At 42.3% G+C, this 17165-nt stretch overlaps 1 protein-coding gene across 3 annotated transcripts in view; it reads left to right on the top strand.

The window, feature by feature from the left end:
- Nucleotides 1-139: 139 nt before the first annotated feature.
- Nucleotides 140-17165, top strand: part of camk1db (calcium/calmodulin-dependent protein kinase 1Db) — a 36479-nt gene continuing 19453 nt past the window's right edge. Inside the window, exon 1 of one of the 3 annotated variants that reach the window (XM_044124761.1) lies at nucleotides 140-901. In XM_044124761.1, the coding sequence (XP_043980696.1) occupies nucleotides 807-901 (95 nt within the window). In that variant the 5' untranslated portion in view covers nucleotides 140-806. Of the gene's footprint in view, nucleotides 902-13579; nucleotides 13718-13866; nucleotides 13956-17165 lie in introns of those variants that run through there. The other 2 variants (XM_044124763.1, XM_044124762.1) reach the window with 2 other exon arrangements.

Below are 17165 nucleotides of genomic sequence, written 5' to 3'. Positions count from 1 at the left end.
ATTGTTGAGCTACCAAAGGTCAATAAAATGACTGAAATTCAAAATGGGTGTCTGAGGGAGGGGGGCAATGGTGAATTGCTGCCCCTGGACCTCAATATCTCCTTGTTACACCCCTGTTACTGAATCTGAAACTAATTTCAAATGAGGAGGAGCGTTTATTTATGGACTTTGCACCTTGCTCTGCGGGTTTTGGTGCAATGCGAACCGTGTCAGATAGTACGGCGGGAACCTCCCACTCCTCCTGTCGCTGTAACAACCGCAGGGCGAGCGAGTCGGTCGGTGTGCGACTCGACTTCACAGCAGCGGCTCCAGCGCCAGCCGGCCGGCTCCCGTCCTCCGACCTCCCGCTCCCAGCATCGCCGCTCCGCACTGACTGGTCCCCGCCCCGGCAGCGGCAGGAAGAGGCGGAGGAGGAGGAGGAGGAGCGGGGAGAGCCTGCATGTGTTTCCCCGTTCGGTGATGTGATCAGCGGGGAGGCTCTGGCTCAGGATCCGCTACGTCAACAGATTAGTCAAATAACCTCTCAGGGTAGGACATACCTCCTCCTCCTCCCCCTAACCCACCCGCCTCGGGCTTGCCTTGCTCGCATGATTGAGACAGACAGACAGTCAGCGCTGACGGATAGCCAGAAAGCTGGCAGAAATAACAAAAAGTGCACCACTTTTCTTTTTCTTTTTTTTTTTTTTTTGGTTGGGTGAGACGAGTGCGGCTGATCCTCCGGCAGCGTCTCCTCATTTCTCTCATCTCCACCATCCTCCCTCCTCCTCTGATCCTCTCCTCTCCTCTCCCACCAAGCCCGGTGCGAAATGGCGAAAGAAAACGGCGAGTCCAGCGACGGGTCTTGGAAAAAGCACGTAGATGACATCAAGAGCATCTTTGACTTCAAGGAAGTCCTCGGAACGTGAGTAAAGGCGACGATCACAAAAGTTTGCAGGCAGAAGAAGAAGAAGAAGAAAAACAAAACCTGCCTCATTGTGGCGTTTGAACGGAAACAAGAGAGCAGAGTGGCTGCGCTGACTGACAGCTGTTGAATATCGCCTTTTAAACTTCTCCTTGCTCTCGTACAGATCGTCTCCAAACGCCTCATCGGCTCGTTTCTCATTCATAAGACGCGCTGTGTTATGATGGGAAGGCGCCGCTTCATTGTTTCGCTTCATTCAGAAAAATGATAATGATAATCATAATAATCAAAGAAACAAACTGCAGCAGCTTGTTGTTGTGGATCATACACTCAAGACTGAATCCAGGGCTTTTGTAACTGGCAGCCATTTATTTAACTGTGCTCGCTTTTGCAGAGCGGCGCCTATTTGCATACACAAACTAGCAAATGATAGCGATGTGCATGCAGTCATCTGCAGGGACTTTAGTCACTTTCTCTCCTCTTCGGGGAGGAGGGGTCGGTGGAGGGTGCAGGTCTCAGTTGAGAAGCTTTCATGTTTGGCTCCATGGTTTCCTGACCTTCTCATTGACTCAGGGCCGTCAACTTTTCCTCATGTTGTCACATTCCATTCACGGACTAAAAAGCATTTCATTGGGAGTATGTGTGCGCAGAGCAACAGCTCTGGAAAAAACTATTAACACTGGAATTACCAGAGAAGGGTCATTTAACATTTCTACAATTGGAGCCCAGAGACGGGTCGAAATCCCTGGTAATGCTAGTGATTTATAGAGACCTCTGCAGTGAACCCTATTGGAAATCTCATGGTTATTCCACAAAATATTAATTGTTGAACTCTTCCTCAGTTAAAACATTAGTGTTGTTGTTTCTACATGATTGCGAACTTATTTGAGGTCTAAAAACAAATATTTTTCGTTATTTTGACCATTTCTCATTTTCTGCAGATAAATACTAAATTTTTGCTTGGAACTTCAGAGACATGTTGTCAGTAGTTCATAGAATAAAAGAACTATGTTCATTTTACTCAAACATATACCTATAAAATGTTAAATCAGAGAAACTGAGAACTTTCAGTGGTCTCCTAATTTTTTCCATAGCTTTATTTTCAGGTTGTTTTTTTTTTTTTTTACTTAAATAGCCCTAAATAAAAGACTTTATACTTTCTGAGATGTATGCGGACACATAATAGAGGCGCCTCTGTTATAGATCATTTACAACAGGGGTTTTCAAAGTATGAAAGGGTGAGCCCCCCTCCAAGGAGCACAATGCCTGCTGCGCCCCCCCCCGCGGAGGGGGGTGGAGTTGTAAAAACTCCACCTTCAGCCCCGCTCTGGCCAAAACCAGTGATGGCATAGTTACTTTGAAAAAGTAACTTTAATCGGACTACTGATTACTCCTTGAAAAAGTAACTTAGTTATATTACTGACTACTTGACTTGGAAAGTAACTAAGTTACACTAAAAGTAACTTTTTAGTTACTTTCAGCAGCTGCTAACAACAATGTTCTGCCTCCTGTGAAAATCACATTGATCTTTGCTAATACTTAATTGTAAGTTATTTTATAATGGTAACATCAACAATGTGTCTCCACTGATAAGGTTGAACTGAAGAGGAGATTGTACAAAAAATAAAAAAACATGAGTAATTTGTGTGGTCCACTGTTGTCTGGAAAACTCCAAGAAGGATTTTAAAGCCCCCCTCCGCCCAGCCTCCAGATTCTGCGTTACGCCCCTGAGTTTGATGTCGCAGCGCACAGAGCTCCTCCTGCAGCTCCACAGCTCAGATGGCTGCGACACTTACCGTAATATTAATAATTATAACGGTGCTAACTTGCCATTATAACTATTGCCAACTACGGACACGTTCATTCGTGGCTGTTTTCACGTTTATTGCGCTGTTCATATTGGTCTCGATGTTTGCAGTTTTCTGAGCGCAGCTTGGCTTCGATGTCATTGAGAGGTAATAAATTAAGTTGACATTAACAAAGACACAGCGGGACGGATCATCCGGGAAATGATGAACAGGGAGAGACTGACTAAAACTACCTTATAAACGGACAAATTCTGGGATTTATTATGAGTCTCTGCTTATTTCCAAGCCCAAATGAGCAACTTCACGTTCAAAAACGAGCCCAAAAAGGCGCAACCCGCCACTCATTAAATTTGCAAGCGACTTTTAAAAGATGAAGCCCAAAGCCGCTTATAATAATCGGACTTGGCGACAGAAACTCAAAATAGTTCCAGTTTTTCCACCAACAAAATGCGCATCTCCCCCCATTTTTAACATTTCTGTTGCATAGAGACGTCGGTCACTCGACAAGACGAGTAGAGGAAATACGATTAAATAACAAAAGAAGATAGTAACGCAGTAACGCAAAAATGATTTTGATAAGTAAATGTAGTCTGACTACTGGATTTGAAATAGCAACGCGTTAGATTACTCGTTACTGAAAAAAGTGGTCCGACTTCAGTAACGTTACTGACATCACTGGCCAAAACATCCTCTAAGGGGGGAAACATTTCCACTGATCCCCGCTCCACACGCGCACCCCACAGTACCAACTTTTTCCTAAATCCACAGAGTTGATCGTGTGCGTAAAAGACGTTCGCCATCAGTAGACAGCAAGCAGATAGCTTTTCCGGTTTACTTTTTCCCTCGCACCGCGCCTCCCCTAAAGTGCTCTGGCGCCCCCCAGGGGAGGCGCGCCTCACACTTTGAAAACCGCCGATTTACAACATTGTTTACACATGCACAAAGAGCCATAAAATACAGAAAATGCCGACTAGATGTCATGTTTTTGCCACCATTTTGGCGCCCTCTTTAACATAGCGCCCACTGTGCGTCACGTATTGTGCGTGCCCACTTTTTTTTTGTGCCACCAAAAACCAAGGAACGCCTCTGGGAGACAATCGAGGAGAAGCTTAACCAGCAACTTTCAATCTGTTATCTGACAATGCGAAGGACAGATGATGGGCGGGGCAAGACGAAAGTCAGAGGAAGCGAGAGGAAGCCTTGTAGAGGAAAACATGCGGACGAAGGCAACATCAGACTAAATGTAAGCTTCTGTTGGCCTCAGTGCAAAGCGCTATGCATGCTAGACTGACGGTGACGACACTGCACATCAATCTTGACCTCACTGTTCCTACCGGAGAAAGATGGTGGTGGTGGTATCATCCTGTGGGGATGCTTTTCATCATCAGAAACAGGAAAGCAGTGCAGAGCTGATGGAGCTACAGTGAAAGCAAGAAATCATTCAACTTTCTTTCTTTTGATTTTGCTAGCATGTTCCTTCTGGCTGAAAGCCATTTCAAGATTTTGCGGAGGCCGGGTGGGAGTCCTGACTTAATTTGTTGGATAATCTGTGGCGGATGTAACGATGAAGGTGATGGCAAACAGGCCTTCCAACCTTTAAGACTTTGAGCTCATCACCAAAGTCAAATAGTGAAAGTGGCAGAGGAAAAAAGGAAAAAGCTATTCAGCAATTATAGGAACGGTTGGATTGCCAATATTTCCATTGATTATTGAGAAGTGTTTAAGTAAATTTTTAAAAAAAAGGTCATTTTCTTTGTTCTTTTACTCTTATGTTGGTTGGTCTGTCGCATTAAGATTCCAATGAAATCCACTAAAGCCTGTGGTTGTGGTGTGACCAAAAGGGAACAAGTTCAGTGGGTGTGAGTACTTTTCCAAGCAAGACGCTTTCCAGCTGTAAACGGTTATGAGAACCGAGGGCCCCTTTAGATCAAGGGTTTTTTTTTTTTTTTTGGTCTCTCGAAGCACGGAGCAGTCAAATTCCAGAGTTTATTTTTGTCTGTAGCGAGCACAGTCTGGTTTTATCTTTTTAAAATCAGTAACAGAGAGCTTACAAGAGTTCCTCTGAAGCCTGACTCAGACCGGCCACAATTTAAGGTGCTAACACACATTTTACGTCGTATTTCTGTGACCCATTTTGTCCCTGAAGAGACATCCGTTCAGCTCATGGCTCATGTTTGAGATTTATTGCAGAGGAAGAAGGCTCCCTTTGGGAATTGGTCTGTTTTTTTGTATTTTTTTTCTTTCATTTTGGCCACAAAAACCGGCTGTAAAGCATCACAGAAATGCCCTGCGTGCTTACAGCTGAACCGCCTTTAATAAACGAGAAAATACACTCGTCCCTCTTAGTTTTCTGCCTGCTTTTGGCTTTTCTAAGCAACAGCGCCGAGCATGCGCAGCAGTCTGTTTTTTAGGGAGCAACATCAGCCGCATCGCAAAATCCTCATCCAGATGGCTGATTCACAAAGTCGGACTCCACGCTTCAGCTGTCGGATGGAGCGGGTCAGTCGCTGCTACCTGGAGGGCGGCTCTGATTTCCCCAATGTGTGTGAGGAGTGTGTGAATAACGCGAGTCGAATCGCAGGCCAGGTGGAAAGAAACGCCCACTGAACACCCAGGTCACGTCTTCTCGTTTGTTTGCTGCCTGGCTCGCGCTGCGGCCCAGTTGTTCCCGGGTCTTAATCAGAGAGACTTGTTGCCTCACAGCGGGGCTCACAACAGGACACATGGGTTAGAAAAGCCCAGCAGGCCTGGAGCTTTGCCTGAGGATTAAAAACGGAAGAGGAAGGCCTGCTGGCTAAAGGAGGAGACAGATTATCTTCTTCCTCTCCTTGCTCCATTTAGGTTGGGGTAAAGTATGTAGGGCAAAGCGTGGTTAGCCTCCTGCTCTTCGCTAAAGCCTGTGATGTAATTTTAAAAAACATATATATATATGTATACAGTACAGACCAAAAGTGTACTGTATATATATATTTTTTAACATGAAATAAAGATGATGGACAAACCTGGCCATCATCTTCATGAGACTGTCATTAGCTGAGTTCCCATTAAACTCAGCTAGAATTGCACAAATTGAAATTATGAGGATAAATTTACTTTATTTGTGTCTGATTTTAAAAATCGGAAACACTCCGATTTAGAAAAAAAAAAAAAAAAGAGTTACAATTTTGGATAAAAAACAAAGTTTTGCTGGGATGAAGTGGTTTTTCAGACATATGTAACTGTAATGAAAGCATGTTTTTTTTCCACATCACACAAGTCACGTGATGTTACTACTGGTGGAAACCACAAAGAAGACAAGAGGAAGTAGTCTTCTTCCTGGTTTGTAGTACCACTAGTGTGCTCTTAGTATCACACTCTTCTTCAAAAGTTGTGTGTCATTTGATAGTGTTAAATCCATTGATCTCCTGTAAAATCCTAGATTACAATTTTCCCAAAACGCAGCTTTTGATGCCGACGTCTCCTCTGACAGCTGATAGATAATGAGCGCTAGCGCCATGAGTGTAAGTGTTTACATCAGTTGCCACCATGTTTATTAGTGACTAATGCACTTCTTCACATGTGATTTTAATTGTGTTTCTTATTATTTAATGGAAACACCGCAATTGCAAAATTTTATTTTTTCAACATCAACAAACTACACAGAAAGATTCGCGCATATTTATTGAAAAATTTGAATTTGAAGAGGCTTCAGACTGCCCACCGCCGTCACCATCTACAACAATTCTTTAATTAAATGAGCTACAACAACATTTTTTATTTTTTTTTGTAGATATGTTTATTGATTTTTTTTGTTTAATAATAACAACAACAACAATAAAACACAAAACAAAAGCTCAGCAGTGCAGTCCAGAGATAAAAGGAAATATAAGATGGGGGGCATACATACTTCCATCATTGTATAGTACACATCTAAACATTCATACATGCTCGAGACAGGATGGTAGACACGTGTTCTTCAGCATAGTCCAGGAAGGGCTTCCATATGAGTCCAAAAACGTCAGTCTTAGAGTGGACGAGGCATGTTAGAAAGTCTAGAGGGATATATTCCAAAACAAGCTTCTTCCACCCAAAAATTGTAGGAGATTTATTAGAAATCCATTGTAATAAAATATTCTTTCGGGCACAGAAAATTAGAACATTGTACAACTTACTCTTATTTTGGTTTTGGATATGTTATATGTTATATATTTGGTAGACCAAGGAGAAGAGACACTGGATCGAGATCAGTGTTAGTTTTGAAAATTTTCCTAATCTCAGCCAGAATAGATTTCCAGTATATCTGGATCTTGGGGCATGACCAAAGACAGTGTGTGAGGCTGCCTTCATCTATTTTGCATTTTGGACACAATGAAGAGGTCCACGGTTTAAATTTAGACACCCTGTTTGGGGCCAAGTGAGCTCTATGTATTAATTTAAGTTGCAATGCCCAGGAGCGATTACAAATACTAATTTTTTTGGCAGAGTTCCAAATACTGCTCCACATTTCATCAGTGATCTCGATATTCAGCTCTCCTCCCCAGGCCTGGGCCAGAGTTGGTATGTGACATTTATAGCATTTTAATGTTTTGTAGCACATGCTGAGTGACACTTCACGAGTTCCGAAGAACAAGTTTTCGATGCCCACAATCTCAGTGTCCCTGATTAGAGTTGTTTCTTTTTTAATAAAGTCTCTTAGCTGGAAGAAACGGAAGAGCTACAACAACATTTAATTTCCCTTTGGGATCAATAAAGTAGTTTTGAATTTGCCAACCTGAAACACTGGAGGAGTGCAAAGTGAGCTGCTCGTTTTGTGGAAGGGAGCCCGATCCCGATCAGCAGCTGGAGGCCGGGTGCTGCTGCATGTGGGTGTTTGCTCAACAATTAGATATTGATGGCGGTCGAACAGGAAGCCACGGGGGGTCCACGCCACGAATGCTCTGGCTGCTCTTCTCCCACGTGTGTCTTGCTGTAGCGTTAATGAGATCTCCGTCACTGAATCTAGGCCCTGTCTTGCCTTGGAGCTAATTCCAGCCCCGTAAGCTGCTGATGCTCTGAGGAGGCAAGTTAAGTAAACCAACCGCGAGCGCGTTCACAGATCCCACAGTGGGCAGAGGGCTGTGAAGCCAAAGCTCCAGCCACAGTTGCCTCTGCAATCGAAAGCTCCAGTTATCGATTGGAATCTGGAGGCTTTGTCTTCTGTGATTAGCTCCCCTGAGTGAGAAAAAGTCAGGAAATAACAGAGCAAAAATTTCATTGATTGAAAAAAACAAAACAAAAAAAAATCTATATTAAGAACCTGTTCAGCAATGAAAATGACAGTCCTCTTGCAGGTGCATCATTTTTTTTGTCAGCCACAAAGTTTTTTTTTTCTTCAACAGTAAAAATCAGAAAATTGTGTCAAATCCTCAATTTTCAAACCAAGCATGAAGTGTCCCTGGGGGATATGAGAGGAAATTACTATTTCAGGTGCAAAACGAACAAAACAGCAGAGGATGAACGTGTAGAATAACCATCACTTCAACATTTCTGTTGTTGCAAATACTAAAATAAAGGAAAACCTTGGTTAGGTAATCTGAAACTATTCTGCCCTTTCAAGTAAAACATTTGCTGTGTTGTTTGTGGTTAACCCCACACCATGCTTCACTGTGGAGGAAGCCCCTTTTTTAATGTAAATCTCCACACTGTATTCCCACAACCTTGGAGGACGTACCTGGAAAAAGACAAAACCCAAACCACTTTGTTCATTTTGACACATTTTGGACTTTGTCTTAATCTTTCCACATTCTTTCAGCGCGTTGCCAAAGTTGTCTAGACTTCAGAGTAACTTGGTGCCGATCCAAGAGTGAAATGTTCTGCTCTTCTTGGGAGCTGAACACTTGTGTCGTCATCTTGGAACGCCGTTCCTGCAAGGAATGAACAACTCCAATCAATAGATTTTCATACGTTGGATTTTAAACTCCTCATTGTATTTTCTGCTAGCCATAACCTAACCCTAACCTTACACTGCAGTTTTTAGGCATCTAACGTCATAGAACCTGTTTACTGGACGTACACACAACTCCTAACTCCCCCGCTTCCCTCCAGACCTGCAGCGGTATTTTCGTTTGTTAATATCAGACAACCTTTTAGGGTAAATGCCTGGAGCTCTTTTTGTATTGTTTGTATCTTTACAAGTCTGAACTGTTTCTGCAGTCTCCTTGTTTTTTGCCTGTCCACTTGTTTGGTGCAGCCCCATAAACGGACTGATTTAAAGACTATAAACTTGTCAAAGCGTCTATCAGATCCTAGCAGCTGAACAGCTAACCACCACTTTAGAGTCTCATAATCTCATTTGTTGTGAAGATGTTTATCTTGCCTTTCTGTCAGTGCAATGAGCGGTTATCTCTCTGGACGTGTATTTGCCTTTCCGCACACAGAAATCTGGCCTCTTCCCTCTCCACTGGCGTTTCCTGATAAAAATGAGGAACTGGAAAAACTCCTCTTAAGAAAACCTGGTTTGTTGTCTTTTTTTTTCTTTTTTTTTGGACCTGCTCTTCCTTTGTCGGCACCAGTTATTCAGATTTTCATATTGCTTGGCAACTGCTTACAGTAGCTCAGTATTTCTGGTTGGTTGGTGAAGGTTGTACACATCAGAGCTGTGAAATCGAGGTTCACTGGAAGACGATGAAAAAACAAAATGCTTGACTCTAAATCTGTTGGTCCTGAAGCTTTGCTTTCTGAAACTTTGAGCTGTAATGCACTAACATGTGCATATCACTGCAGCTGATTTGAGTGAAGTAGCTCATCTTGATCTATTTCCATCCAGTGAACTCAACATTTAAACCCAGCCAGCTGTATTACAGAACACAGTGCTGTCTAATGCTTCCTACTGAATGTTAATCCCGTCTGTAGTTCCCTTTTTTTGTTGTTTTTGGTTTCAACAAAAGTTTATATTTATAAAAGGGAACTAAATTGACTTTTTTTTTTTATTTATATTATCCTAAATCGTCATGCGCTTTCCATCTCCCTGCACAGCTCCTGCAGACTAGCGGCAGCAGCAACTTTTATACACCTGGTAGAATTTTGCGTCATGCTACAAACAATCGTAAACAGCCTTGTTTTGATGGCTGGTGATGATTGAGCATCAGAAAGTGTAGGAGGTTCTTAAAGAGACCAGTTCCAAGGTGTCTGATACGGCTATGACGGGATTTTTTTTTTTTTAAAGAAAACGATAAGATAAAGGTGACGAGCGAGGAAAGAAGAAGCTGAGATAATCCAGCAGGCTCACAGAAGGCCAGTTCAGAATAGTCCAATGTTTTGCTCTTAGTCACTCCTGGGTGTTTTTAGTTGTGTGTTTTGAGTCATTGTCCTGCTGGAAGACCCATGACCTGCAACTGAGAATAAGTTTTCTGACTCTAGGCAGCGCATTTCTCTCCAGAATACCTCGATAGTCTTGAGATTTCAGAGCGGTGCCAACAGTTTTGTCCACAAGTGTAATTCAGCCTAGAAAAGTTGTTCTGCTTGAATTTTAGAAAAGTATTTCTAAATTATTGTAAGATAAGCAAATGTCTCCATGGATTGGGCCCAGATCAGCCTGGACCTGCTGATCAGCTGTCAATGCAAAACTGTCTTTGCTAAAGATGTGCAAAAAACATTTCAAGATCTGCAAATAACATTGTTTTTCTTCAAATTTAATTCAAGTGAATTTTCTGTTTCGAGTAACTAAAGGCACCAAAACTCAGAACTAAATATATTTTTTGGTCTATTAGCACATCAACCAACAGTATGTAGTTTGATTCCCTGCAGTGTAAATTAGTTAAGTGTCTTAATTTTCTGTCATATCAAAAATTACTGAAAAAACCAAACAAATCATTCTTTTTTAAATTTTTCATGCCTAATAGACATGAAAAAAAAAATCATAATTGATCAAAAATGGAATCAGCACCTTGAAGAAATACGAAAGTTTTTATAGGTTACTTAAACCCTGATCAGATCTTACAGGCAGATCAATAATGAAAAACTTTAGATTAATGGAAATGTGTCTGATTATAAAGTAGTTTATACAACCACTACATGGGAAAGATGGAAAAGGTGGGTGAACAGAATCTTTAAAAAAAAAAGGAATTATTTTTACACTTTTTAAAATAAATTGATATCTAGATCATCTTAAGAAATACAGGCTTTGTGTGTTTTACACATGAGACCTGAGCTGTATTTGTCTGGAAATGTGCTTTCTGCCTGGGCTGAACAAGCCATAAGCATATTAAAATCAGTGATAATCGCCTCAGGGCAGCTCGCTATATTGAAAAAAATTAAGATGTTTTTTCTGCAAGCGCCACGTGGGATTGCTGTCGAGACCTTGAACACTTTGAATACAGCAGCGAGGCAGCAAAGATGTTCCAAGTCCTTTGGAAGACCACATATCGCCCGTCACCGTCCTGAGGCTACACAGGCTGTCGAAGGACACACGTTTGTTTCTTTTGTTTTTTAGTTTTTTTTCCTTTTCTGGATCTTCTTGTGTTTATGGTCCTTTGTCCACACTGGAGGTGAAGCTCTAGTTGTTGAAAACCTCTTCGCTGAAATAATTGACCCTGTGGAATCTGGCAAGCCGTTCTGTGGCTGCAGAAAAACTGCAAAGCATAATTTTTTTCCTGATGTTTCGGTCCAATAGAAGGAATTTTATAGTACATACCACGTTTTTGCTGATTGTTTTCTAAGTAATCGTCACTGCAACGTTCACCACCCTTACCGCATAGATCCCCTGTTTGCCTGACATCATGTTTCTGTTTTCTCTCTAGCTTCTATCACATTTTTGCTGAGCTCAAACAGACAAAAAAGCAAAACAGATAAATTTTATATGTTGATGCATTTGTAGAGCAAAATAAAACCAGGAGTTTCTCTTTAAAATTGTAAGGTTGTTCAGTATTTGCCCTCCTAATCACATTTAGAAATGGGTGGCACAATTTAGTTTTCACAAAACAAAACATTTCCAAATATTTGAATTTTTATTTTACTTTTTGTTTTGTGTTTTTTTGTTGTTGTTTTACTGGCAAAGCGCAGCAATATGTAGGGAAGAGAAAGCGGATTAAGAGAAAAGTCTGATCATATCAGCATTTTTCCTAGCTTAGTTTACAATAATGCTAGAGGTAAACAGTTAAAAATTTTTTTTTAAAAAGGGACAAGTTTTCACTGAGAGACTCCCACATCCTCCTGACCATATGCTGTAACCCGGCGGTTTTCAAAGTGTGAGGCGCGCCTCCCCTGGGGGGCGCCAGAGCACTTTAGGGGAGGCGCGGTGCGAGGGAAAAAATAAACCGGAAAAGCTATCTGCTTGCTGTCTACTGATGTGAGAGAAATGTCTTTTACGCACACGATCAACTCTGTGGATTTAGGAAAAAGTTGGTAGTGGGGTGCGCGTGTGGAGCGGGGATCAGTGGAAATGTTTCCCTCCTTAGAGGATGTTTTGGCCAGTGATGTCAGTAACGTTACTGACGTCGGACCACTTTTTTCTGTAACGAGTAATCTAACGCGTTGCTATTTCAAATCCAGTAGTCAGACTACAGTTACTTATCAAAATCATTTTTGCGTTACTGTGCGTTACTATCTTCTTTTGTTATTTAATCGTATTTCCTCTACTCGTCTTGTCGAGTGACCGACGTCTCTATGCAACAGAAATGTAAACAATGGAGGGAGATGCGCATTTTGTTGGTGGAAAAACTGGAACTATTTTGAGTTTCTGTCGCCAAGTCCAATTATTATAAGCGGCTTTGGGCTTCATTTTTTAAAAGTCGCTTGCAAATTTAATGAGTGGCGGGTTGCGCCTTTTTGGGCTCGTTTTTGAACGTGAAGTTGCTCATTTGGGCTTGGAAATAAGCAGAGACTCATAATAAATCCCAGAATTTGTCCGTCATTAAGGTAGTTTTAATCAGTCTCTCCCTGTCCATCATTTCCCGGATGATCCGTCCCGCTGTGTCTTTGTTAATGTCAAGTTAATATATTACCTCTCAATGACATCGAGCTTCACGTTGCGCTCCAGAAAACTGCAAACATCGAGACCAATATGAACAGCGCAATAAACGTGAAAACAGCCACGAATAAACGTGTCCGTAGTTGCCAATAATTATAATGGCAAGTTAGCACCGTTATAATTATTAATATTACGGTAAGTGACGCAGCCATCTGAGCTGTGGAGCTGCGGAGGAGCTCTGTGCGCTGCGACATCAAACTCAGGGGCGTAACGCAGAATCTGGAGGCTGGGGGGAGGGGGGCTTTAAATCCTTCTTAGAGTTTTCCAGACAACAGTGGACCACACAAATTATTCATGTTTTTTATTTTTTGTACTGTTTTTTGTACAATCTCCTCTTCAGTTCAACCTTATCAGTGGAGACACATTGTTGATGTTACCATTATAAAATAACTTACAATTAAGTATTGGCAAAGATCAATGTGATTTTCACAGGAGGCAGAGCGTTGTTGTTAGCAACTGCTGAAAGTAACTAAAAAGTTACTTTTAATGTAACTTAGTTACTTTCCAAGTCAAGTAGTCAGTAATATAACTAAGTTACTTTTTCAAGGAGTAATCAGTAGTCCGATTAAAGTTACTTTTTCAAAGTAACTATGCCATCACTGGTTTTGGCCAGAGTGGGGCCGAAGGTGGAATTTTTACAAATCCACCCCCCTCCACGGGGGCGCAGCAGGCATTGTGCTCCTTGAAGGGGGGCTCACCCTTTCATACTTTGAAAACCCCTGCTGTAACCGATAACTTTGACATTCTTTAAATGTTAAGTGTCACATGGAGGCCGCATCGCCTCGCTTACATTCACTTCTTCATAGCCGAAGTTAGAAGCTATTGATTAATTCGCTGGCTCCTACAGTTTACTGTTGCCAGGCACTGTGGCAGCTGTTGCCGTGACGCAGCGCTCTGTGGTTCTGGAGGCTAATCAGACAGCACTCAAAGAGTTCTGGTGCTGCTCGGGAGCACAAGCGCAGACAGGAAGCCTGCAGTGACTGTTGAGAGATAAGAAAGCGGCTTTTATACCAACACCAGGATGTAATAGCTTACGTTAGCAGTAGCATTTTAAGCTAGCTTCAATGTGTAACGTATAGCAGCAGAAGGCCTAATCGATTCGTTGTACACGTTCGACAGTTCGTTGATCTGGTTTGCTAAACAAAATGTCTGTCATGAGGTTGAAGTCAATCACTCTTTTAAATACGTTAAAGACCTCACGTCCATAATCAACAAAAGGTCAATACTTCTGCTATCAATAAAATGAAATACTTTTCTTTAGGTGAGTAAACGTACCAGTTTAAGTACTTTTTAGACAGATTTATTGATAATATAGGTTGTTTTTTGTGTGTGTGACGGATCTGGAGTAAGTAATCTGTCACTGTTATTGTGGAGGGGATTATATGTCCCTTCTGACTTGAGAAGGCGTTGGGATCCCCAAGAATGAGCTGGAGAGTGCCTCCAAACTGGTCTGAACTTCAGCATATTCTTATGGTGTTGTACACAATCGGAGCTCCCAACAGGCCACGAAACAATCACATTTGATCTGTTTAACCACTGGCTCACCACCACTAATATTATACTCATCTCTCGTCGCCATAACAAAACATCTTATAGTTATCTTTAAAACAAAAATACTGAGAATTTATTAGGTACCAGTAAAAGTCAAAACCCCCGATAAAGATGTGAATGCGGCAATTTTATCACAGTCTGACCCACAGCCTTTCAACTAGGTGTGATCACAGGTTGTTCTTCTTACATCAGTGGTCACAACATAAATAAACTTTTGAGTTTCAGCAAGTACGTAGCCATCATTTATCTGATAAAGTATTTTGAAACCTCAGACGACGAAGCCGGTCAAAACAAGGCTCATAAAATGTCACCGTAAAGTTCAGAGACTGTCCGCTTTAAATTAACAAAATGAAAACATGGTGTCTTGTAAAAAGTGTTCATATCTCTAACGTGGACTTTTGTTAAGAGCGCAGCTTACGGAAGAAGATGAGAGCAAAGTTGAACTTTGCCGTCACCATAGCAACACCAAGGTGGTGGCAACTAAGAACCTGCGAGAGGCTGCAAAAGACTCCAGACTGATTTGGAGACTTTTATTATGTTTATTTATGGCTAAAAAGGAAAAAATATGAAGTGCATAACTTCGTAGTTATGCTCCAGTTTGTGTTGCTCTACTGCTTAAATTAATCCCATGTTGCATAAACACTGGGATTTGTGGCTGTAAACAGGCAATATTGTAAAAAAGCTCAAGTGGTATAAGTGGGATGCTTTTGCAAAGCATTCTTGATCAGGGTAGAGTGAATTCTGCCACTGATACATCAAGCAACTTAATACAGAAATAAATTTGTCAATTGACGTGGTAAAAGGATCCTCCATTTTGGGTCAGGCTGTAGGCGTTGCTGCAAGGTGACTCTGACCGGGCGGCTCCCCGGCCGGCAGCTTCACCTTCATCATCAGCTCTCGACTTTTCCATCATGTTGCATAACCGCCTGCCGTGATGCATCTTACAGAAGATGATTCGGTGCGATTACTCAGCAGCAGCAGCAGCAGCACAATACCCGCACCGGCCTCCAGCACCCAGGAGCAGAGCCTCTGTTATTCAACCCCCCGAGCTCCTGCCCCGCCGTCGGCTCCTCCCCACGTTTTTCCCCAGTCGGCCCCCAGCAGGCAGTGAAAAGTTTTCTAGGCTGGGCTCGCTCTGCATCTGCAGCAACAGCTGCCGGTTTCACAAGGAGCCCACTTTCGCATTAGTCAGCCGGTCTTTGGCCTGGCTGTCTGCACATTGTGTGACTGCAGACTGTCACACTCTGCTCATAGGGACATCCAGAGCTGTGAGCACAGAGCGCTGCAAAGGAAGCCTGAATTCATTTGTAATGCATAACAGGTCGAGATAAGATTGAAATCGAATGGAGATTTCTCTGATGTCTGGTGCTGAGCTCGTTAAGATGCACCACAGCCACACGCATAAGTACATTAGAGTGAATTAATCAAATTAATCAGGATCAATCGATTACTCAAATAATCGTCAGCTAATTTGGAAATCGATTAATCCTTAACTGGAGCATACAAAGTCAAAATGCTGAGAGAACAACATATTCAGAGCCGTAATTAAGCCAAAAGTGTTAAAAAAATATACACAGTTTGCATTTAATATATATTTTAAAAAATCATCTGTTTTCTCCCATTAATCACCTTCTGCTATCCATTTGTTGGTCAGGTAATCCAAAAATAATCAACAGATCAGCCCTGCACTATATTGATGTCAAGCAGAAAGAGCTGAGCTTTTCACATGTTGATGTCAGAAGCATATTTTATCTGCAGAGGCATCCTCTAGCTACTAATGATCAGTCGTTCATTATAGGAAAGCCATGTTGTTACATTTTAGGCAATAAAATATTTAAATTCTCACTTAAAAAAGGACATTATTTATTTACATGCATTTTATAATGGCTAAAAACTAACAAAAAAAATCTGCAGAATGTGCCAATTTTGTTATCCAATTAATCGACTAGCTAAAAGAATCGTTACTTTGCAACCCTGCAGAGCGGCTAACTATTAAATGTTTGAAAACTGTTGACTACGGTGGAGATTCAGCAGCTTTACCACGTGGCAAAGCACGTCTTTGTGGCTTCATGGAGTAAATGCTTTTGCAGCCTAGTATGTCAGGGTTCAAATCAAGGGAAGTGGCGGCCTTGTGTCAAGCTGTCATTCACAGGAAGTGATGTATTTGCTTGTCACTGTGGCGAACCGGGTGGGGGTACAAAATGTAGCTCAGCACACTTTCCCATTGAGATCACAGGTTTCCTGTGGTTTTCATCAGCGTGTCTCTTCTTCTGCAGAGAGCAGAGAGAGAGAGAGAGAGAGAGAGAGCGAAAGAGAAGGTCTGAAAAGAAAAAAAAAAAAACCCTGCTCGCTCGCGCGCTTCTCGGCACGCAGACGGTCGAGGAAAGGCCCGCTTCTCCCCACTTCCACACCAGCGTTGGAAATCCGTGGTGTGTTGCTGCTGCTGAATGGGAGTGATGCTCATTGTCCCCTCGGCCAGAGCTGCAGTGGGAAGACAGCGCTGTAACAGGCCGACGAGTAGTTCTTCACCGACACCCTCCCAGCGTTTGCATTTTCTCTCGCGTCGTGTGTCAGAATGAGGCCACGTCAGAGGGGCCCACGCGCCGCCGAGCTCGCTCTGTTTTGTTTGCGGCGATTACTTTCTACCTCACCGCACCTGAAGCCAGGTGCTGTGTTGGTGCACAGCATCACACACAGAGGCCGCCTCTCCCTCTGCGTGTGATGGAGGACTGAGGGATTAGTGTTGCCGTGGTGCCACTCGCAGCACCTGACCGCGGCACTGAATTCAGAGGCTTTAGGGAGAAAATTATTACACGCCTGGCACATAATCGATGCTCTAAAGAAAATGATTCATTAAACAAAACACCTAAAAGTGTGATTTTCTGCGTTTCCTGAAAAGTTTGGTGCATTTGTTCTTACC

The sequence above is a fragment of the Gambusia affinis genome, linkage group LG08 (genome assembly GCF_019740435.1).
Source record: "Gambusia affinis linkage group LG08, SWU_Gaff_1.0, whole genome shotgun sequence".
Taxonomy (NCBI): Eukaryota; Metazoa; Chordata; class Actinopteri; order Cyprinodontiformes; family Poeciliidae; genus Gambusia; species Gambusia affinis.
This window is presented reverse-complemented; position numbering and strand designations above follow the sequence as displayed.